The 24010-nt window shown below is 45.5% G+C and overlaps 1 protein-coding gene across 1 annotated transcript; it reads right to left on the bottom strand.

The window, feature by feature from the left end:
• Positions 1–829: 829 nt before the first annotated feature.
• Positions 830–17812, bottom strand: LOC144496830 (zinc-binding protein A33-like). The gene is made up of 6 exons (XM_078217395.1): positions 17378–17812; positions 17194–17289; positions 16867–17100; positions 15203–15225; positions 13969–14084; positions 830–1604 (listed from the first exon to the last, which is right to left on the bottom strand). Exons 1-6 carry the CDS (start codon positions 17786–17788, stop codon positions 1060–1062), a joined length of 1425 nt encoding a protein of 474 aa, XP_078073521.1. The 5' UTR covers positions 17789–17812; the 3' UTR covers positions 830–1059.
• Positions 17813–24010: the final 6198 nt, after the last annotated feature.

Here is a 24010-nt window from a genome sequence, read left to right as displayed (position 1 = left end):
TGTCAAAGGCCTGACTGAAGTCCATGCAGACATCCATTGTCCTACCCTCGTCAATCATCTTCATCACTTCTTCGACTCGATCAAGTTCATGAGACACGACCTCCCCTTTACAAAACCATGTTGCCTCTCGCTAATACGTCCACTTATTTCCAAGTGGGAATAAATCCTTTCTCGAAGAATCCTCTCCAATAATTTCCCCACCACTGATGTATGGCTCACCGGCCTGTAACTACCTGGATAGTATTGAAAGACAGACAGACAGATGCAGACAGAAGGATCGAGATATGGAGACACAGAGAGAGAGACAGACAGAGAGACACAGAGAGTGAGGGACAGGAGTTCTGACCAATCGGTTTCCGGGGCCTGCGAACCCCGCCCCTTCACTCTGAATGACAGGCGCACTGACCAATCACCTTTCCGGATTCCCCGAAAATGGGCCTCCCGCACGTTCCTGGCAGGCGCTTTGACCAATCGGCTTTCAGACTTCCCGGAAACCGGTTTTCTTCGCGACGAAGTTCAGACCAATCACCTTCCAAGGATCTGGAATCCCGCCTCCTTCCCTCAGAGTGACAGGAGCTCCGGCCAATCGGCTTCTCCATTCACCGGAATCCCGCCTCCCTCAATCAGAGTGACAGGGGCTCCGGCCAATCGGCTTCTCCATTCACGGAATCCCGCCCCCTCACTCAGAGTGACAGGAACTCCGGCCAATCGGCTTCTCCATTCCCCGAAATCCCGCCTCCCTCACTCGGAGTGACAGGAGATCCGGCCAACCGGCTTCTCCATTCACCGGAACCCCGCCCCCTCACTCAGTGACGACACAAACAACATGTAGAGTTTCTGCTTCTTGGATTTAATGATGAGCTGTGGAATCTTTGAGAAAAACTGTTTCTATTCCAGTGATTCTCAGATTGTTTTGTTTGAAGAATCATTTTACAAATGTAACCATGGAGCCCCCAATGTAAATTATAATTCTATATAATAACCACAATATGAACAGGTTCCATCAGTTTACAGCTGGCAGGAGGCAGGGAGACGGTGTGAAATTATGGGATGGATCTGTTAGTGACCTTTCACCCCGCAGATTGTCAGCGGCTCCGAGTTTTTCCCGATATTCCATCCCGGAAAGAAGATGGGAAAGATTCTCTCAGTGAAAGTGTGGGTGAAAGTGTGGAGATGGGACATGTTGTCCGCATTGTAAAATGACACCTGTCCACCCTCATAGTCCAGGAAAACCCCGATCTTCCGGGGATTCACACTCGGGGTGAGGGGGGTCCGTGAGGGGGAGGTGAGGGCAAAATAAACTCTTCCGGGGATCAGCCCCACAACCCAGAATCCGGACTCAGGGCTCGGGTCGATTCCCTCTTTCCTGTTCACAGACTCTCGGGCCACTCCCAGAATCCACTCTGTCTCCCCCACCTCCACCTCCCAGTAATGTCTCCCTGATGTGAATCCCTCTGATCCCAGGACAAAGAGCCAGGGATCAAACCTCTCCGGGGTGTCAGGGAGCGGCTGCCGTTTGTCTCCGAGTCTCACACTGGTCCGGTCCTCAGACAGGATGAGCCAGGGATTCGCTGTGTTCGGATCCAGAGTCAGAGAGGCTGGAGCTGGGGGAAAGTTACAATAACACAGTCAGTGATTTAGAGAGAGGGGGTGGGGAGGGGAGAGAGTGTGAGGAGTGAGGAAGAGAGGAGAGAGGTTTGTGAGGGGGAGGGGAGAATGAGGGGTCGGGGAGAGTGGGAGCAGGAATGGGATGGGAACATGGAGCCAGAGGGAGGGGAGAGGAGTGGGAATAGACCAGGAAGGAGAGGCAGGGAAGAGGGGAGAGAGTGACAGAGAGATAGGGAGGGGGAATGAGAAAATAGGTGGAGGGGTGCAGTTGGGAAGAGAGAAAACAGGCAGTAATGAGAGGGACTGGAGGGAGCAGGAGTGCAAAGAGGGAGAGTGAGAGTGGGACGTTTTGAGTGTGGGAGCAGGAGAGAGAACGGCAGAGCAGATGACAGGGATTGGGAGAGGAGGTGAGAAAGAAAGGGCAGAGGAGAGAGAGCATCTGGAAGGCAGGTAGTGTGGGAGGCTGTGAGATCAAGGTGAAGGGGTTCAGAGCTCAGGGTGGCAGAGAGAGCGGAGAGAGCATGAATACAAAAGTGGGAGAGTGTGAGAAAAAGAAACGAGGATAGTTAATGAGAGCAGGAGTGTGGGAGGAAGAATAGGATGGTGTGAGAGAGAGAGAGTCAGAGAGAGGAGACAATGTTGTGTGGGATCTTCTGTATGGTTTGCCCACATCAGCTTGGAATTCTGGGTCCAGCCTGGAGACTTAGCTGTATTCTCTGAAAGTACAATGTACAGAAGCTTTCTCATGGCCACAGAAACAAGTTGTTGGTGCAGCTGGAGACTGGGAGGTGACTGCACCGGAGTGATCCTAAAGGAAGTAGCTGCACAGATAGTGGATTCATTGGTTGTAATTTTCCAAACATCCCTTCTGATTCTGAAGAAGTATCGGAGGATTGGAAAACTGCCAATGTGACACCGCTATACAAAGAGGGAAAGAGGCAAAAAGCAGGTAACTATTGGCCGATTGACCTAACATCTATTGTTGAAAAAATGTTGTTATCAATTAAGGAAGTAATTGGGGCACATTTATAAAATCATAATCTAATCAAGCTGAGTCAGCAGTGTGGATAGAAGGGAACCAGTAGATGTGTTGTATTTTGACTTCCAGAAGGCATTTGACAAGATACCTCACAGGAGGTTAAGTCATAAGATGGTTAAGTCCATGGTGTTGGAAGTGGTATATTGGCATGGATAGAGAATTGTCAAAGGGACAGGGAACAGCGATTGGGAATAAGGGGTTCATTTTCAGGTTGGCAACCTCTAACTAGCGGGGTTCCACAGGGATCAGTGCTGGGACCGCAACTGTTTAGAATATATATGAATGACTTGGATGAAGGGAGCGAATGTATGAACTTGATGAAGGAGCAACGCTCCGAAAGCTGGTGATACCAAATAAACCTGTTGGACTTTAAACTGGTGTTAGAACCATAGAAAATGACAGCTCAGAAACAGGCCTTTTGGCCCCTCTTGTCTGCGCCGAACCATTTTTTGCCTCGTCCCACTGACCTGCACTTGGACCATATCCCTCCACACCCCTCTCATCCATGAACCCATCCAAGTTTTTCTTAAATGTTAAAAGCATTTACTACTTTATCCAGCAGCTCATTCCATACTCCTACCACTTTCTGCGTGAAGAAGCCCCCCTAATATTCCCTTGAAACTTTTCTCCTTTCACCCTTAGCCCCTGCCCTCTAGTTTTTTTCTCCCCGAGCCTCAGTGGAAAAAGCCTGCTTGCATTCACTCTAACTATACCCATCAAAATCTTATACACCTCTATCAAATCTCCCCTCATTCTTCTACGCTCCAGGGAATAAAGTCCCAACCTATTCAATCTCTCTCTGTAACTCAGCTTCTCAAGTCCCGGCAACATCCTTGTGAACCTTCTCTGCACTCTTTCAACCTTATTTACATCCTTCCTGTAACGAGGTGACCAAAACTGTACACAATTAAGTTCGGCCTCACCAATGCCTTATATAACCTTACCATAACACTCCAACTTTTATACTCGATACTCCGATTTATAATTTATAAACGTACCAAGGGCACTCTTTACGAACCTATCCACCTGTGACGTCACTTTTAAGGAATTCTGTACCTGTATTCCCAGATCCCTCTGTTCAACTGCACTCTTCAGAGTCCTACCATTTACCCTGTACGTTCTACTTTGGTTTGTCCTTCCAAAGTGCAATATCTCACACTTGTCTGTGTTAAATTCCATTTGCCATTTTTCAGCTCATTTTTCTAGTTGGTCCAAATCCCTCTGCAAGCTTTGAAAACCTTCCTCACTGTCCACTACACCTCCAATCTTTGTATCATCAGCAAATTTGCTGATCCAATTTACCACATTATCATCCAGATCATTGATATAGATGACAAACAACAATGGACCCAACACCGATCCCTGCGGCACACCACTAGTCACAGGCCTCCACTCAGAGAAGCAATCCTCCACAACCACTCTCTGGCTTCTTCCATTGAGCCAGTGTCTGATCTAATTTACTATGTATAACCAGCGACTGAACCTTCCTAACTAACCTCCCACAAGGGACCTTATCAAAGGCCTTGCTGAAATCCAGGTTGACAACATCCACCGCCTTCCTTTCATCCATTTTCCTGGTAACCTCCTCGAAAAACTCTAATAGATTGGTCAAACATGACCTACCATGCATAAAGCAATGGTGACTCTCCCTAATAAGGCCCTGTCTATCCAAATATTTGTAGATCCTATCCCTTATCACACCTTCCAATAACTTGCACACCACCGACGTCAAACTTACTGGGCTCTAATTTCCCGGATTTCTTTTGGAACTTTTTTTAAACAACAGAACAACATGAGCCACCCTCCAATCACCCGGCACCTCCCCCGTGAATACTGACATTTTAAATATGTCTGCCAGTGCCCCTGCAAGTTCATCACTAGCTTCCCTCAAGGTCCGTGGGAATACCCTGTCCGGTCCTGGGGATTTATCCACTCTGATTTGCCTCAAGACAGCAAGCACCTCCTCCCCTTTAATCTGTAAAGGTTCCATGACCTCCCTACATGTTTGCCCGATTTCCGTAGACTCCATGCCCGTTTCCTCAGTGTTGTGAGATTTCTTACTGTGACTTGGACGAAGGAAGCAAATGTACTATAAACAAATTTGCAGATGCCAAAAATAGGTGGAAAGCCAAGTTGCAAGAGGGAAACAGTTTGCAGAGAGATCTTGATAGGTTAAGTAAGTGAGCAAAAAGTTGGCAAATGGAGCAGCATGTGGGAAAATGTGAAGTTGTTGAATTTGGAAGGGAGAACAAACGAACAGAGTATTATTTAAATGGAGAAAAATGGAAGAAATTTGCAACACAAAGTGACTTGCGGGTTCTTGTGCACGAAACACAGAAAGCTAACACACAGCGGCAGCAAGAAATCAGGAAGGCTGATGGAATGTTGGGCTAATTTCAAGGGGGATGGAGTATAAGAGTAGGAACAACTTGCTGCTACTGTACAAGGTACTAGTGAGACCATATCTGGAGCACTGTGAGCAGTTTTGGTTCCCCTTATTTAAGGAAAGTTATTATTCCATTGGAGGCAGTTCAGAGAAAGCTGACCAGGATGATCCCCGGTACGGAGGGATTATCATGAGGAAAGTTGAAACAATTTGGGACTCTACTCATTGGAATTTAGAAGAATGCGATGTAATCTCAATGAAGCATAGAGGATTATTAAGGGGCTTGACAGGGTAAATGCTGAGAGGATGTTCCCCCTCATGGGAGAGTCTAGGACCGAGGGCATAGTCTCAGAAAAAGAGGCATCAGCTTCAGACTAAGATGACGAGGAATTTCTTTTCTCAGAGGGTAATGAATATCTGAATTCTTAACTGCAGAGAGTTGTAGATTCTGAGTCGAACAGCATGTTCAAGGCTGAGATAGACAGATTATTAATCAGAGAAGGAAGCAAGGGTTATGGCGTTAAGGTGGGTAAGTGGAGTTGAGGGTGTGAGTCTTTGGAACACCTTGCCACAGACAGCTGTGGGGACAGAGTCCTTGTGTATATATAAGGCTGAGATAGATGGATTCTTGATCAGGAATCGAAACAAGGGCTTTGGGGAAAGGGCAGGAAAGTGGACGTGAGGAATGTTGGCTCAGCCAGGATCGTATTGAATGGCAGAGCAAGCTTGACGGGCTGAATGGCCTACTCCTGTTCCTATTTCTAGTGGTCTCATGGAGACGGCGACTGTGTGAGAGTAGCAAATTAAATTCACATGGTAAGTTCTGGTAACACCTTTTCATTTTTAACTATAGATTAAGAATCAAAATAGGATGTGAAACCAACCTTCAATAAGGTATACTGGCTTGTATAACTGGCTTGTAACTTGTAGAACCAACAAGGGAACAAGCCATCTTGGACTGGGTGTTGTGCAGTGAGAAAGGATTAGTTGGCAATCTAGTTGTGAGAGAACCCTTGGGGACGAGTGACCATAATATGGCAGAAATCTTTGTCAAGGTGGATAGTGATGGAGTTGATTCTGAGACCAGGGTTCTGAATCTCAATAAAGGTGTCCATGATGGTATGAGGGATGAATTGGCTATGATGGACTGGGGAACATTACTGAAAGGAACGACAGTGGACAGGCAATGGCAGGCATTTAAAGAACAAATAGGTGAACTCCAGAAGTTGTTTATTCCTGTTTGGTGCAAGACATGGTAAGGGAATTGTGCCCAAACCATGGCTTACAAGGAAAATTAGAGATATATCAGACGCAAGGAAGATGCATACAAATTGACAAGAAAAAGCAATAGGCCTGAGGATTGGGAGCAGTTTAAAATTCAGCAAAGGAGGACCAAGGGATTGATTCAGAAGGGTAAAATAGAGTAGGGGAGTAAACTAACGGGGAATATAAAAACTGACTTTAAAAATTTATATAGGTATGTGAAGAGAAAAAGATTCACAAAAATGAATAGGCCCAGCTGTGAGGAGGATGCAGAAATGCTTCAGCGTGATTTGGACAGGCTGAGTGTGTGGGCATATGCATGGTAGATGCAGTATAATGTGGATAAATGTGCACTTATCCATAAAATAATCGAAACCCTACAATGCAGAAAGAGGCCATTTGACCCATCGAGTCTGCACCGACCACAATCCCACCCAGGCCCGACACCCATATCCCGACATATTTACCCGCTAACCCCTCAGGACACCGAGAGGCAATTTTCGCATGGCCAATCAACCTAACCCGCACATCTTTGGACTGTGGGAGGAAACCGGAGCACCCGGAGAAAACCCACGCAGACACGAGGAGAATGTGCAAACTCCACACAGACAGTGACCCAAGCCGGGAATCGAACCCAGGTCCCTGGAGCTGTGAAGCAGCAGTGTTAATCACTGTGCTACCGTGCCATCCACTTTGGTAGCAATAATAGGAAGACAGATTATTACTTGAGTGAGTGTAAATTGAGAGAGGCGGATACTCAGTGAGAACTTGGTCTCCTCGTACGTTAGTTGCTGAATGTAAGCGTGCAGGTACAGCAGGCAGTCAAGAAGCCAAATGTAACTGGTTTGATTAGTGAGTTTGCGGACGACACAAAGGTTGGTGGATTTGCAGATAGTGGTGAGGACCATCAGAGGATACAGCAGGCTATAGATCGGTTGGAGACTTGGGTGGAGAGATGGCAGATGGAGTTTAATCCAGACAAATATGAGGTAATGCATTTTGGAAGGTCTAATACAGATAGGAAATATACAGTAAATGGCAGAACCCTTAAGAGTATTGATAGGCAGAGGGATCTGGGTGTACAGATACACAGGTCACTCAAAGTGGCAACACAGGTGGAGAAGGTAGTCAAGAAGGCATACAGCATGCTTGCCTTCATCGGCCGGGGCACTGAGTTAAAAAATTGGCAATTCATGTTGCAGCTTTATTGAACCTTAGTTAGGCCGCACTTGGAATATAGTGTTCAATTCTGGTCGCCACACTACCAGAAGGATGTGGAGACTTTGGAGAGGGTACAGAAAAGATTTGCCAGGATGTTGCCTGGTATGGAGGGCATTTGATATGACGAGAGGTTGGAGAAACTTGGTTTGTTCTCACTGGAACGACGGAGGTTGAGGGGCGAACTGATAGATTATGAGGGCCATAGACAGAGTGGATAGTCAGAAGCTTTTTCCCAGGGTGGAAGAGTCAATTACGAGGGGGCATAAGTTGAAGGTGCGAGGGACAAGGTTTATAGGAGACGTACGAGGCAAGTCTTTGTCCACAGAGGTTGATAGGTGCCTGGAACTCTCTGCCGGGAGAGGTGGAAGGAGATGTGATAGTGGCTTTTAAGGGGCGTCTTGACAAATACATGAATAGGGTGGGAATGGAGGGATATGGTCCCCGGAAGGGTAGGGGGTTTTAGTTCAGTCGGGCAGCATGGTCGATGCAGGCTTGGAGGGCTGATGGGCCTGTTCCTGTCCTGTTATTTTCTTTGTTCTTTGATATGTTGACCTTCATCGCAAGAGGATTTGAGTATCGGAATAGGGATGTTTTGCTGCAATTGTATAGGGCATTGGTGAGGCCACACCTGGAGTATTGTATGCAGTTTTGGTGTCCTTATCTGAGGAAGGATGTCCTTGCTATAGAGGGAGTACAGCGAAGGTTTACCAGGCTGATTCCTGCGATGACACGTCTGTCATATGAGGAGTGACGAAGTCGGTTAGGATTATATTCACTGGAGTTTAGAAGGGTGAGAGGGGATCTCATAGAAACTTATAAAATTCTAACAGGGTTAGACAGGGTAGATTCATAAAGAATGTTCCCAATCATGGAGGAGTCTGGAACGAGGGGTCATAGTTTGAGGAAAAGGGGTAAACCTTTTAGAACTGAGGTGAGGAGAAATTTCTTCACTCAAAGGGTGGTGAATCTGTGGAATTCACTCCCACTGAATGTAGTTGAGGTCAAAATGTTGTGTGATTTCAAAAATAAATTAGATAAAGCTCTTGGGGCTAATGGATCAAGGGATATGGGGAGAAGGGGGGATCAGGATATTGAATTTGATGATCAGCTATGATCAAAATAAAAAGCAGAGCATGTTCGAAGGGCCAAATGGCCTCCTCCTGCTTCGAGTTTCCATGTTAACGAGAGACTATCTGGAGTGGCAGTTATCTGTCAATCACCTGAAAGCAATTGGTTCATGAGTGTTAATCAGTACAGCTGGAAGTAAAACTAGCAAGCGACTCATCAGAGGGTCTATCAGTAAGAGTCACCTTTCAAAATGCATGGCCAGTAATAGGTGCATGAGACAGGTGATTGCGCTGGACTGGGATGGAGACTGAGTGAGCAGCGAATTAGGTGCATACGGGAATGAAATGCACAGGGGAAAGAAATGTGGTTATCATTGGAATTATTCTAAGTTAATGAAGTGAGTAATTTAATTAAATTTAACTAGATAACATGAGGAACAATGCAAGACAGGTGTTATGTTGCAGCTGAGGAATGTGTGATTTTGGATGTCCAGGTGTTCCATGACAAACACATCTGCAGCAAGTGTAAGCAGCTGGAGGACTTCCAGATCAGAATTAGTGAGTTAGAGGCTGAACTGCAGACACTGCACAATGTGAGGGAATGGGAGAAATACCTGGACAATTTGTTCCGGAATATGGTCACACCTCTGAGAATGGGGTCATCTGTTTTGGTCAGCAATGAGTGACAGGAGGATGTGACCGAGAGTGAGACAGGTAAAGGGACTGAGCAGAGATTAATGGAGGAGCCTCAGACTTTGCAGTTGTTAAAAAGCTTTGAGGTGCTTACAATCTGTGTGGATGAAAGCAAAGGCTGCAAAGTGAATGACCAGTCTAACCATGGCACCATGATACAGAAAGCCTATCAAGTGGAGGATAGCAAACAGGAATGTGGTGGCAGCAGGGAATATAGTGCAGGGCACAGACATTGTTCTCTGCAGCAAAAGCGAGAGCCCAGACAGCTGTGTTGCTTGACCAGTACCAGAGCATGTGCTCAGAGCTGAAGAGGAATTTTCATTGTAAGTGGGAGGATCCAGTTGGCATGGTCCGTGTAGGTACCAAAGACATAGACAGGACAAGCAAAGAAAACTGTCCTGGTCCACTCCACTAATGTTCAATCAGGGTGATATTGTGGGCTGGGTGGGGACACTGAGGTTGGAGGGAAGTGGTCACGGAAGCAGGGATATTTGGGATGTCTGTAAAGGGCAAAGTCACCATGAGAGGCTCGGTACCAATTAAGAAGCAGAACCTCAAAGTTAATAATCTCTGGATCATTACCTGAGCTACATGTAAACTGGCAGAGGGAAAGTGAGATGACAAAGATGAATGCTCAAAGGCTGGTGTGAGAGAAATGGGCTCTGGATCATGGGCATTGGCACCAGTATTGGGGATGGTGGGGTTGGTTTGATTTGATTTATTATTGTCACATTTGTACTGTGAAAAATATTGTGTCTTGCAGGCTATACAGATGAAACGTACTGTTCATAGAGTACATATGAGAGAAGGAAAGGATAGGATGCAGAATATAGTGTTCCAGTTACAGATAGGGTGAAGAGAAAGCTCAGCTTAATATATGAAAGCACCAATCAAAAGTCTGATGGCAGCAGGGAAGAAGCTGTTCTTGAGTTGGTTGGTACGTGTTCTCAGACTTTTGTATCTTTTTCCCGATGGAAGAAGGTGGAAGAGAGTATGAGAGGTGCATGGGGTCCTTGATTATGCTGGCTGCTTTTCCTGAGGCAGCGGGAAGTGTAGACAGAGTCAATGGATGGGGGGCTGGTTTGCGTGGTGGATTACGCTACATTCACAACCCTTTGCAGTTTCTTGCAGTCTTGGTCAGACCAGGAGCCATACCAAGCTGTGATACAACCAGAAAGAATGCTTTCTATGGTGCATCTGTAAAGGTTGGTGAGAGTCATGCTGGTCATGCTGAATTTCCTAACCCTCCTGAGAAAGTAGAGGCATTGGTGGACTTTCTTAACTATAGCATTGGCATGGAGGGACCAGGACAGGTTGTTGGTGATCTGAACACATTTAAACTTGAAGCTCTCGACCATTTCCACTTCCTCACTGTTTTTGTGGACAGGGGCATGTCCTCTAATACGTTTCCTGAAGTCGATGACTCTCGTTCGTTTTACTGACATTGAGGGAGATTGTTGTCACACCATTTTACCAGATTCTCTATGTCTTTCCTGTAGCCCCTCTCAGCGTTGTTTGAGATTTGACCCACTATGGTCGTGTCATCAGCAAACTTGAAGATCGAGCTGGAGGGGAATTTGGCCACGTGGTCATAGGTGTATAAGGAGTATCGTAGGGAACTGAGAACACAGCCTTGTGGAGCACTGGAGTTGAGGATGATCATTGAGGAAATGTCGTTACCTATCCTTACTGATTGTGGTCTGTACAAAAGGAAGTCTCGGATCCAGTCGCAGAGGGAGGAGCCAAGCCATAGGCCACGGAATTTGGAGATGAGTTTTGTCGGAATAATGGTGTTGAAGGCTGAGCTGTAGCCAATAAATAGGAGTCTGACATATGTGTCTTTGTTATCTAGGTGATCCAGGTTTGAATGTAGGATAGGGGACCTTTTGCGGTGATGGATCAAGGCAATCTGGGAGGCTGGAATTGATTCATGCTATGACTAACCTTTCAAAGCATTTCATAATGATGGATATTAGAACCACCGGACAGTAGTCAAGTTAGTTTATTTATTAGTCACAAGTAAGGCTTACATTAACACTGCAATGAAGTTACTGTGAAATTCCCCTAATCACCACAGTCTGGCAGCTGTTCGGTTCAATGCACCTAACCAGCACGTCTTTCAGAATGTGGGAGCATCCGGAGGAAACCCATTCTAACACACGGAGAATGTGCAAACTCCACACAGACAGTGACCCAAGCCGGGAATCGAACCCAGGTCCCTGGCGCTGTGAAGCAGCAGTGCTACCCACTGTGCTACCTTGCCGCCCCGCTTGCTGCCTGATTGTTGGGACTGTCTACACCTGAACTGCTAGAATGAGTGTTCTCGCAAATTGCATAACTCGGGAAGTAAAAACGGCTCCAAACTAAAAACGGAGGGTTAGCTACCTTGAATATATCTGGGGTAAATCAGGGGTTGATTCAAGTCAAGAAACCATCATAATAATATGGGAAATGAGGATCATAGAATAGCAGGAATGGACAAAGAGATAAAACCGAAGAATACACCAATAGTCAAGACTAGATGGTACAAAGATAATAAAAAGATGAAACTAAAGGCTCTGTACCTGAACGCACACAACATTCATAACAAAGTAAACAAATTGATAACACACATTGAAGTAAATGAATATGAACTGATAACTTTACAGAGACATTGCTGCAGGAGGAAAGGATAACATTTAATGACATTCAAGAAGGATCGGAAGCTCGGTAAGCACTGTTTATCAAGGAACTCATTGGTGCAATAGCTGGAGACCTTGGTTCAGGAGATCCGGATATAAGATTGGTTTGGAGAGGAGGAATAGCAGGGGAAAGAAGTCAATAGTGGGAGTGGTCTACAATCCTTGCAACAGTAGCTACAATGTGGGTCACAGATAAAGGGACAGTAATAATCATGGGTGATTTTAATCTGAAGATAAACTGGAAAAATCAGGCTGTCAATGCCTAGATGGGGAGTTCACAAAATGCTTTCGAGAGAGTTTCTCATCGCAGCACATCCTGGAACTAACCAGAGAGGAGGTTATATTAGACTTAGTTTTGTGTAATGTGACAGGAATAATCAGTGAAATCAGAATGAAGGCCACACTTGGTAGCAGCCACTACAATATGATTGAAGTTGAAATCCAGTTTGAAAGGGCAAAGAGAGGGTCTAAGATCGGTATTTTAAACTTAAATAGAAGCAACTATCTGGTCATGAAAGCGAAGCTAGTTGTAGTGAACTGGGTCCCCAGGCTTGGGGATATATCAATAGAGTAGCAATGGCAGATATTTAAGACAATATTTCAGAATATTCGTAATAAATATATTCCTACTGTAAAGAAAATCCCCAATGGGAGGACCCACCATCTGTGGTTCACTAAAGAATTTTAGGAAAAACTCAAATTTAAAAGCATATAACTGAGCAAAGATGAATGGCAGGTCAGATGACTGATCAGAATATAAGGAACAGCAGAGATCACACCCCCACAATAATGTAGCAGCAGCAAAACAGGTATCCAGTGCTCTCACACTAAACATAAGGAGAAGTCACATTCTCTGTACAAACTGGAGGCACTTGGTACAAGAAAACTCAATAAAATCTTGATCTTCCACTGGATAGTGATGCCCCACCCAGAGGAACAATCTATACAATGGTTTAATCATTGGTCTCAAAGGGACCACTGAAAACCCCATTGGAAATGATGTAAGGAGTTTATTTGCTCTGTTTCCTGCCTAATGGCATCATCAAAACAGAAAACTATCATTATCACAATGCTGTTCCTGTGATCTTGTTGTTTGGAAATTGGTTTTCTCATTTTCTACATTCAAACACTGCGGGAATGAAGGCAGCATTTGATTATTTCTCTGTGACTAGAGGTGAGTTATTTTCCTTACTGTTGCTTGCTGCTCCTTTCTCTCACCCCCCGTTGTTTTCCATGAGGATTTCTTGTCCCCTGTCCCCTCTTCAGGAACAACAGAACCTTTTCCCACACTGCAAACCACTGGGAAACTGGACAGTGATATTGTTCTGAAGGTCAGCCCTCAGAATGGATTGGGCCTCTGATCAAATTCATAGAGTGAGCGGTGGGTTCACTGGTTCACGACCTCAATGGAGTCACTCAAAAACTCAACCTCAATCCAAACTGCCCTGTCACCCTCCCTATTCTAGATTTAAAGCTATACCTACTTTGATCTAGACTCTGTGACTGTGTTAAACCTGTGGATGTTGATAACCTCCCTTTTATTCCGAACCTTGAACATTTCAATAAGATCACCACACTCCCTCCCTTATCCAGTGCAGACTGGCAGTTCCTGATGTTCCTGTTCTTGATTATGATGTCCAATTCCACCAAACAGATTATCTGCCGTTTAACACTTGCTCTCTAATGTCTGTGTGTCTTCCTGATAAATGATGATAAAAACATGTTTCCCAGAATGACAGACGAGACCAGTCCAGTCTCCTGGAGCAATTCCATTTCACATCCTGAGATTGGTGCTCTATTCCTCTGGTTATACAGATCCCTTCACTGCTTTGAAGCACAGTGCTGGTGGCTTCAGACACTTACCCAGAGGAACCAACAGAAAGAGAAATATGAGAAGGGGGAGAATCGAGATATTAACAACCGGAAATGTGAATATTTAATCTGGAACCTTGGAGCCTGTTTAGTTTATTCACAACTGGATTTATAACCAGGAAAATTAATGAGATTTACCGGGGTTAATGAAGTTTATCATTTCTCTGCACACTCGGTACTGTAAAACACCTTTGTACTTTCCGATAGACAGGGCGACAGCAGATACTGAGAGTGTTTGATGATCATCACTAATCCTGTAAATGGTAAAAATGATGCTATGAATTTGTATTTGTTAGAAGATTTTAGAACGTATTTAAATGGTCAAGTTTTCAGCATTTTTGATGATAGAGAAAATGTACAAAGTGAAATGTTAATCTAGTTTCTCTAACTGAAAAACGGTTAATTTGGAAATTCAAGGGCAGAGAATGGAAACACCCATGTCCTGAAAAAGGTTCAAAACCTGATAGACAGACACCACACACTGCAGGAAATGATGAACATTTAGCCTGTCTGTTTGCTGTATTATAAAAAAAGTTTGTAAAACAAAGAAAAATCCCAAAGCTGAATATCCAATTCTGCAATCCCTGGGCCCACAACCCTCCCAGAATCCTGCTCTCCTCTACTTCCGGCACCTTGGACATCTCTAATTTCAGTCACTCCCCCATTGGGAGCTGGACCTTCAGCTGCCGAGGTCCTGAGCTCTGGAATCCCTCCCTGATCACCTCTATTTCTCTAATTCTCTTTCTTCCTTTAAGACGCTCTCCACCTCTGTCATCCGGATTAATATTTCCTTATTTGATTCCGTGTCAATTTACTTCATAACGGTCCTGTGAAACTCCTTAGGATGTTAATTTACAATAAAGGTTTTATATGAATACAAGTGTTTACTGTTGTGTTTGTTAAGGACACAGAGCCAGTTTGTATTTAGCATAAACTTAGAATCCGTTCCCCCCTTTAACGTGAGACTTTCTCGGGTTGGTCAGGCTCCATACAGGGACGTGGTTGACCCACTCCTTGGAAACATGGACCATGCGGTACTCTGAGGGTCAGTGGGAAGGTCACAGACACTAACAGCCAACATTGGGCAAGTGATCACATCCGGCCTGGGAACCAGATTGTATTATTTACACTTCCCGGCTATTTATTACAATGTCGTAGAACAGTGATGTAAAATCACTGTAATAAAGTGAGTTATCATAAAGCTCTCATCAGTGTGTATACGCGGAGCTTATCATTTCCTGCAGTGTGTGATGTCTTGGTAACAATGACCAACCATTTAAAGTTGTGACTACAACCAATAAATAAATACATCATAACACGATACCGAGTTATTTTACCAAACAGCAGAGTTTCAGTAAAGAACATGTCCTACCTTCTCTTCCGACAAGCTTCCTCCTGAAAGAAATGAATCAGGAACAGTGAGGGTGACAGTAACAGATCTCAGGAGCAGTTAGACAGGCTGGTGAAATGAGCAGACTCAGAGCAGATGATATTTCACACGGAAATGTAAAGTGATGCATTTTGGAAGGAAGATTGTGGAGAGTCAAATAAACTGGAATTGAACATCAGTCCTGCTCACAGACACAGTGACTCTCACACACCGTACCAGACACACCCACACACTCACAACATGGAACTGGAACTGGATATCAGTCCTGCTGACAGACAGTGGGGGTTATTCTCCCAGCCCACTGCGATGCTCGAGCAATGCAACGGGCTGGACATCAGTGGAGGTCATTTAGCGGGCTCCCCGCTCGGCGCCACGGCCTCCACGCGTCTCCCAGAAGACGATTTGTGGCGCCATCAGATCCGCCGAGCTTATTTCCATATTAAAATTACTGCTTACTTCTAATTAGTGGGTCCGGGACTAAAGTCTCCGGACCGGCTAGTGTGTCACCCCCTGACAGCGGGGTTTACAATAGCACCCACTAACGGGAACAGGCAGCCCAACCCCACTGGAGGGAACAGAGACCATGGAGGCCCCCCCAGGAGGCCAGGGGAAAGGGGGGTGCACCCTGGGCAGTGACAGCTTGGCAGCGCCAGCCTGGCCCCCTGGCAATGCCCAAGGGGCAAAGTGGCAACGCCCACTGGCCATCGGGCAGTGCCGATGGGTCGGGACAGAGGGGGCAGGGCAATGAGGGTGGGGCCTGTTGTAAGGGCGATCAGTGGGAGTGGGGGTGGGGGGAGGTGGATGGGTCCCACTGCCACTCTGCATCGGGATCTGTGGCAGAGAATGGGAAGAGGGTGGTCAGGACTGGCCATCCAGTTTCGCGGGGGGGGGGGGGGGGGGGGAGGGGGCGGTTCAAGAAGATCGGGGCTGATGGGGAAATTGGCGGGGGTGGGGGGGAGACATCGGCGCATGCCCGGAGAGGTCCAGGAGGCCAGCAATCGGGGGATTGGGGGGGTCAAAGGGGCAGCGATGCGGGGTCACGAGGCTGGCCAGCGATCTCCGCTCTGACAGATCGGTGCGTGTGCAGTGGCCCACTCAGCACTATGCTGCCGGCCTCTCCAACGGGAATGGGGCCCGCTCCCTGATTTTCAGCGTGAATCTCGCTGAGGCACTCGACAATACTCAGAGTTTGGGCGATTCATTCTGAAAATCCCACTATAAAAAACCCAGCGGGAGTTACTCCAGTTTTTATGCAAATTCAGCACTTCGAATTGTTTTGGGAGAATCGGCCCCAGTGACTCTCACACACCGGACCAGACACACCCACACACTCACAACATGGAACTGGATTACAATAGGAGTTCCAGGAGTGAATTAAACTCGGGAAACACGGAAATAATCAGAAAGCAAGTGTGAACATCAAGAAAACTCATTCTCAGGAGGTTACAGGTATTCCCGGGAATCTGCAGACAGTGTGGGAGCCGTTAGATCCGATACAACAGGAAAACCGTGCAGGAAGGGACACAAAATTCTGTTCAATTCGGTTAGTATTTTTCAGTAAATTCTATATTAATTTCACAGTTAGCATCAGTTATTTAGTGACTGTGTGAAGTTTCCCTGAACTGAGCCGCAATATATTCCCTCACCTTCAGAAATATCAGCTCGTCTTTTCGCTCCATCTGTTTCTGCAACTTTGAGAGTTTCTCCTCAATATAATTTAAATTCTCCTGAATCTCTCGAAGGTTTTTCTCCATTGGTTCGAGAATCCTCTCCTCTTCTTCCCTGAGATCTCTGAGTAAACGCTGCTCTTTCTCAGTGAGAATCTGGCGCATTTTAGTGAACTCGGATGTGATGTGGGTCTGCAGACTGCTCGACTGTTCCTACCCAATGAAATGTGAAACATAATTAATGTCCCGCGATAAAGGGAACAAAACTAACCGAGATCCCAGAAAACCAGCGCAGGGAGACTTTACCCTAACTTCAGAAATCTTCCCTTTCTGTTTCTGTTCCGTTTCTCGAACCGCCGATTTCTTCCCTGTGAGAGAATCTAAGGAAGATTTCAGCTGACCCTGGGATTGGGAGAGAAAATCACAGAATGAAAGTGCTGGATGTTGAAAATGTGATAAAACTATCAGGCAAATAATATTTCCCTTTTACCTTGTAGATTTCAACAGCTTCTTTAATGGGCATGAAATTATGAGATTTGTGTTCCCGCGCATCTCTACAAGTGTAACAGATCAATTTCTTGTCAGTTTCACAAAACAGCTTCAGTTCTTCCTGATGTTCCTCACAGTGAAGTTTACTTCCCTTCTCTTTCGGATTCAGGTTTAATTGTCGAGCTTTCTCGGCCAGATTCGCTAAGGCCCAGCTGGATCTAAGGTTTTCTTGCGGAAACTCCTCTCTACATTCCGGACAGGAATTTATCTCTTTCTTTACCCAACACTGGGTGATACAGGAGCGACAGAAGTTGTGTCCACAATCCAGTGTTACCGGATCAGTGAAGAAATCGAGACAAATGGGACAAATTGCCTCCTCGGTCAAACTCTGGAGCTGTTGTCTGGAAGCCATGTTCACTCTCAGCACTTCCTGATTCAAACCGCTTTCAGTTTCGATGCTATTGCCGCACATCCTCAGTTCAGCTATTTGCCGATGAAGTTCACTGCAATAGTCAGGGAATTATTATTACAGAGTGGGCCATGTCCCCGCCACTTTCACACTGGAGATAAAAACTGGCGCGGTCTCAAGGATAACGGAGGGAAATCATTGAACTCCGTCGGGGGCGGGTTGGGCTCCCGGGGATGTTGCCAATGGAAAGAGAGAGAGAGAGAGAGATGGAGAGATAGAATGGGGAGAAGAGGTGTAGATGGGAGGGATCGAGATTCCATTGATTTTTTCTCCAGTCTGAACCCACTGCCGATTAAAACCACTCTGGTGAAACTCGGTATGAGATCCAGTTCCAGAAACTGAATTGTGTTCATCACTGCAGCCGCTCACATTAAAACATCAAGGACTATAAATGTCAAGGAGACATTTTATACAGCAGGTATCGGGAAGATATTTAGAGGGTTCGATCTGTGAAGTTTGGTTTATTTTCGAGAAAGAAAAACTTGCGGCTTCATAAATGTTTATGAATCCCTCCCGGGGACCCTGACCCAGAGAAACATCAACTGATGACGGAGCAAAAGCAGAAAATACTGGAAAATCTCAGCAGGTCTGCCAGCATCCGTGGAGAGAGAACAGAGCTAACGTTTTGAGTCTGGATGTGTCTTCGTCAGATTCCAGCATCCGCAGTAATTTGCTTTTAACTGATGAGGGAACATTTGAAGTGGAATCTCTCCTCCAATATTGGGCGGAGTTTCTTCCCACACAGAGTGGGGAGAATGTGGAACTCGCTGTCACATGGAGTGGTTGAGGTAGAGTTGAAACATTGAGAGTGCTGCCCTCCCAGTCCCTGATAAAGAGGAAGCACATCACAGGGTGTGGGGGCAGGACTGTGGGACAGACCAATGGGAAATGAGAGGGGGTGAAACGACATCCTATTGGGATTGAATTTGAAGAGTTTCCCCCCAACATTCGCGCTATTCCAGCAAGAAAAACCACAGGCTGTGAAGTTTTCCGGTGGATCAGATTCATTAACAGGCATTTTTCTAAAGTTGGGAAAATGGCAGGTGGAGATAGAGAGATCAATGTGGATTGGAAATCAATGTCTTGTTTTATTGCAGAGATATTGTCTGTGATTCTGGTGTAAAATGTTTCATATATCTGACAGTGTTGAACATTGGGTTTTATTGTCACTGCCTGGGTGTTAAACAGCTCCTGTGTGGAGAACAGGAAAAACAATCTGTCCTGGGGGACATGGACACCCCTTACACAGCCCAGCGGAATTTACTGACATTCATTTCAACACATGGAAAATCTGGGAAGTTTGTGTCATTGGCGACAATCCTCCCGCCGGATGGAATTCTCCTCGATTTTGGGAAATTCTCTCACCCATCATTAGCACTGGGGGGAGTTGTGTTTTCATCGTTAAAATCTGACCGGAGACATTCAGGAGTGAAATCATACAGCAATTGTATACATTAAAGTGCCGGAAAATGTGAATTCTCTCTGGGGATAGATATTGGGAATATTGTAACTTTCCAGGGTGACAAGGTGCGGAGCCCAGTGGAATTTACTGACATTCATTTCCACCCAAGAAAAATCTGGGAAGTTTCTGTCATTTGTGACAATCTCTCCACTTGACGGCTGCTCCTGTTCTTTTGAGTAATTCATTGCGGGTGCAGTAAGTTTCTGGGATGGATTCAGACTCTGTGTGAACTCAAGTCTTTCATTGTTACAAAGCTCACCGCTGCCACCTGCTGACGGAATCACAGTGCTGCAGGAAAGAATTCCCCATTAAAAACGGCCCAAGAAGTGGGGACTGTCTCTGAAGGTTCACAGATTCGATGGACCGAATAACCTCTTTCTGTGTTGTATCAGACTGGGATTGTTATTTATTCGTAAACTTGGATCTGATCAAATCCAGATTAACAAATCACATTCAGCAAATCCCATTGTTTTGTGAGATGTTCCCTGACTATTAGTGAGAAAGATTATCAGGAGAATGTCACATTAATATTCACCATTCTGCCAGAAGAATTTACGCATTAAAATTCTGCAATAACTCAATTTATGCTGCTATATTTAGTTGGCTTAGAAACCCGCAATGAAAATCATTTAATTATAAATTGTTCTGCTGACAGGGGGATTTAACAACAGGAGTCGTGGAGCACAAGTGTTTGGAGAACAAGATCGCGGCAGACCTGGTATCAAGTCTCTGCATTGTGCAAGTCAACTCCAATCTACTGCACTCCTGCTTTGTCTGTTCGTCTGATGAATGTCGCAATGGGTTTCATTCTGCTGGATGAAATGTTGGACACTGAACTCTCCACGAATCTCAGTCAGACATCCCAGATGAACGGAGAGTCACTGAACACAATAAAATCGACTGTGATCTCGATATGTTCCATCTAAAGTTCGTTCTTATATAATGATTATTCCTCATTTACTGAGTTCACTGTTAACTGATTAACTGTTTCGAAAAGGACATCGACACTTCTGTCTTTCCAAAAGCCGCTTATGCACAGCTCTGGTAACGCAGTGTTAGTTGTTCCTGACAGGAATTAGGAATATTTTCATTCTGCCCTTTCCAGCCTTTCAGCCTCAGCATTGAATTCAGGAAGTTCAGATTCTAACCACCGTTCCAATTCTGCTGCAACCATTGACACTGCTCTGGAACCATTTTATGCTTCTTCACCAGTCCCATTCCCCATTCTCTTCTACTTTGTACCGTTACACCTTCAGACATTTAACCTCTCCTGTCTTCCACCATTTCATAGAGCTTTCCCCGTTGTTACTCTCCGCCCTTTTCCCTGACACTGTCCTAGCTGAGAAATTCTTTACTCTGTAAAATATTCCAGTTCCAATGAAAAGCCATCCACTTGAAAAGTGAATTCTGTTGCTCTCTCCATTGATGCTGCCTGACCTGTTGAGTGCTTCCTGTATTTGATATTTCTATTAAGGATTGGGTCTGTTAACGTCTGAAATATAACTTTCACTCACTGCAGAGTAAATACAGTGACACAGCAGGGAGCTGAAGAGAACTGGGGCGAGATTCACCCACAGAAATGTGACCTCAGCAATTTGAATGAGAAAGCGCTGAAACTCCCCATGGCTTCCAGACTCCAGGTGGAGAGTTTCACTGAACTTCTCTCCGACATTAGGTTTGAAGTCCCCACTGTGAATGGTACTCAGCACTGTGCAATCACCAGCGAACATCCCCATGTTCGCTGGTGATTGCACAGTGCTGAGTACCATTCACAGCTCCTCAGATACTGAAACAGTCTGTGTCTGGGCCACATTCTGACTTGGGATGATAAGTTGTCAGTAACATTCGCGTCACTCAAATGCCCTCTTCAACAAGAGAGAATCTAACCAGCGCCTCTTGTTATTCAGCAGCATCGCCGGCGCTGAGTCCCTCACCGTCAACAACCTGTGGTGGCATTGACCAGAAACTTAGCTGGATGGATCATATAAAAACTGCTGGGCAAGATCAGAGGCTGGGAATTCTGCAGTAGGTAACTCATCAGCCAAAGTTTTCCCCCTATAAAAGGCACAGGCCAGGATTGTGAAGTGATATTCTCCACTGGCCTGGTAAAGTGCAGCTCCAACAATTCACATGAAATTCGGCACCATCAAGAACAACTTAACCCGCTTCATCTGTTGCAGTATTTACCGGAGAAAATATCTGCACTGTTCATTGTGAATTCATAGTGTCATTTTATTTGCAGGATTAATGAAGATGATAAATGAGTGCCGTTATCAGAGGACATTCTGTGGGATTTAATTGTGAAGGAAGGGTGGTGCTGCTGCTCCGAGTGATTCATTGCGGGTGCAGTAAGTTTCTGGGGTGGGTTGAGACTCTGTGTGAACTCAAGTCTTTGACTGTTACAGAGTTCACCGCTGCCACCTGCTGACAGAATCTCGGTGCTGCAGGAAAGAATTCCCCATTGAAAACGGCCCAAGAAGTGGGGACTGTCTCTGAAGGTTCACGGACACTCTGAGCCAAATGGTCTCCCCCTGTGCTGGATCATCCAATGATTTTAATACATTCTGCTACTGGGACCTAATCAATTCCCCTTCGAAAACTGATTTCATTCAATCCCGTTGCTGAAACTTCCCATGCACTTGGGAAAGATGAACTGGAAAGCTCCACACTGAAATCTACAATTATGGAGGACATATACAAGCAGTATGATTTTATTTTAATGTGTAAGCTTTGATATATGCTGCAACATTTAGCTGGACTTGATTTCAGCTGCAAGAATATGATTGACATCAAAGTGGTGTAGTTCTAATAGAACTATTTCAGTTCAGTAATGGTGGAGTCAAGTGATTGGAGAACTCAGGAAATAAACAGGATCACTGTCAGTCTTGGTGTTCCGCCTCTGGTTTGGACAAGTCAATTCTAATCTGCTGTTTTGAAACACTCTGGCGAGTGCTTTATCCGAGTCTTTACGTCTCTCATCGACATTTTGAATTCTCGAGCATTGCCACCGGCCGAGGGCTGGTCCGTGCGGATGTTAATTGAAGCGGGGAGTTAACTGAGGAGCAGCCAGTTAATTGGGAATATCCATCTTGTTTTCGGGGTGGCTCCTGTCAGTTATCACGGGCGACTTCCAATTCGGAGAAGCGTAAGACTGGGAAAAGTTCTTGTCAGAGTCCGAGGGAAAGTTCTTGTTGGAGTCTGGGAACATTTCCCTTTAATTCATCATTTGATATGTGTGAAGTTGTAGTTCCCACCACCATGTGTTCACTGCACCCATCAGACATATTAATTCCTGCACAGCTTGGGAAATTATCACCATGCTCTGTGAATTATCCGCCATCATTTTGATTTCGCTTTTTATATTTATGTACATTTTATTCCTCTCTTTCTGTCACCATTTTCTGCACCCTGTGACGGTGCCCACCATACTTGTCTTCTTTTGGAGCCGCGCCCTGCACAAAGGGTCGGCATCTTCCCCCAGCCAAATAGTGGGCTTGAGAATGGAACTCCAGTTCACTCACTGGTCGCTAAAAAATGGCACCATTTCAAGTGTCAAGGATGTTGTGAGCCTGGATATTCCCTGGGCGAATGATTTGTATTTCTTGATATTGAGGAATGTAAGTAAGGCGTTGTTCATTTCCAGCCATTTCCCTCTCGCGCTCAGCACAAAGCCCAAGTACTCAGGCTCAGAACCTCCCGGCAATTCCTTCACCTCCGATCCCAGATGGCTGTATTTGTGCCGTTTTTCGTCCCACACAACTCAAGTGCCTTGCAGTCGTCTTCGTACCGTACTGTGACACCCACCACTGCAACTCTCTGATCTCCCGTGAGTATTTTGTCAGGTTTCCATAAGGAGCCGTCCTTGGCCACTAGTCTTGGTTCATTGTAAGATGTTCAGCAGTACTTACTCACATATAGATGTAGTTGTTGGAATCCCTTGCTGTGGTGTTTAATTCTTGCGTTCTTTACAAACGAGCAGCAACCAGAAATGTGGGCGATGGTTTTGTTTGCTGCCTCGCATCACTGATATGATTTGATAGCGTTTGATATCGCCCCCTTGTTAGGGACGAACTTGCGGGATGGAGCTTACTTCGACAAAGTAAGTTGCGAATGAGGCGAGATGATTTCATTTGGAATGCTGTATTTATTTATGTGTCTGAGGTTTGTTTGAGTGTTTTAGTTTGAAGGATGCTTCCGATTTCCTTATTGGTGTGCCGGCATCCTGGAAATCTCGGCTCGAGTTCCCTCAGGAGTTGTGGAACTTGTTCCGGGGTCCACTGACTGGCACAGCTCCCCGGCTTAGAATGGATTGATATTCTCCTGTTTTGCCGCAGCGCCAACACCCGGTTCTGCTGTTTAGAACCTGGGGCACTTTGGCCATGTGGATGTTGGAGAAGCCGATCATGGGGAGGAGGGTGTTACAGGAGCTGCAGAACAACCCATCAATGGGGTAATGGGTGATCACCTCTCTGACTGATGCTGTCAGAAGTCGGCTCGACAGTGACCCCTCGGATGGTCGTCTCGGATGTTTTTCCATTTGTGTCACCTGCCGTTTCATTGGCCGGAGTTTCCGTTCCCTTGTTGGAAACACGATATTTCTTCTTATAGAAGGTTTGTGTAATATCCCAACAATTCAGGAAAGTCAGGGGGCAGAGTTGAATATGGTTGCCATCACAAAGGAGAAAGTGCTAGAGAAACTAAAA

The sequence above is a fragment of the Mustelus asterias genome, chromosome 8 (genome assembly GCF_964213995.1).
Source record: "Mustelus asterias chromosome 8, sMusAst1.hap1.1, whole genome shotgun sequence".
NCBI classification, from domain to species: domain Eukaryota; kingdom Metazoa; phylum Chordata; class Chondrichthyes; order Carcharhiniformes; family Triakidae; genus Mustelus; species Mustelus asterias.
The sequence above is the reverse complement of the archived record's forward strand: the minus strand, read 5'-3'. Positions and strand labels throughout refer to the sequence as shown.

Bases quoted from the DNA above. Each gene is read 5' to 3' on its own strand.
- LOC144496830 (XM_078217395.1), bottom strand. From the start codon at position 17,788: ATGGCTTCCAGACAACAGCTCCAGAGTTTGACCGAGGAGGCAATTTGT. The intron at 17,290-17,377 runs GTAAAAGGGAAA...TCCCAATCCCAG, and splicing joins AAGCTGTTGAAATCTACAAG to GGTCAGCTGAAATCTTCCTT. The intron at 1,605-13,968 runs GTAAATCTCATT...ACTTTCCCCCAG, and splicing joins GATAAACTTCATTAACCCCG to CTCCAGCCTCTCTGACTCTG.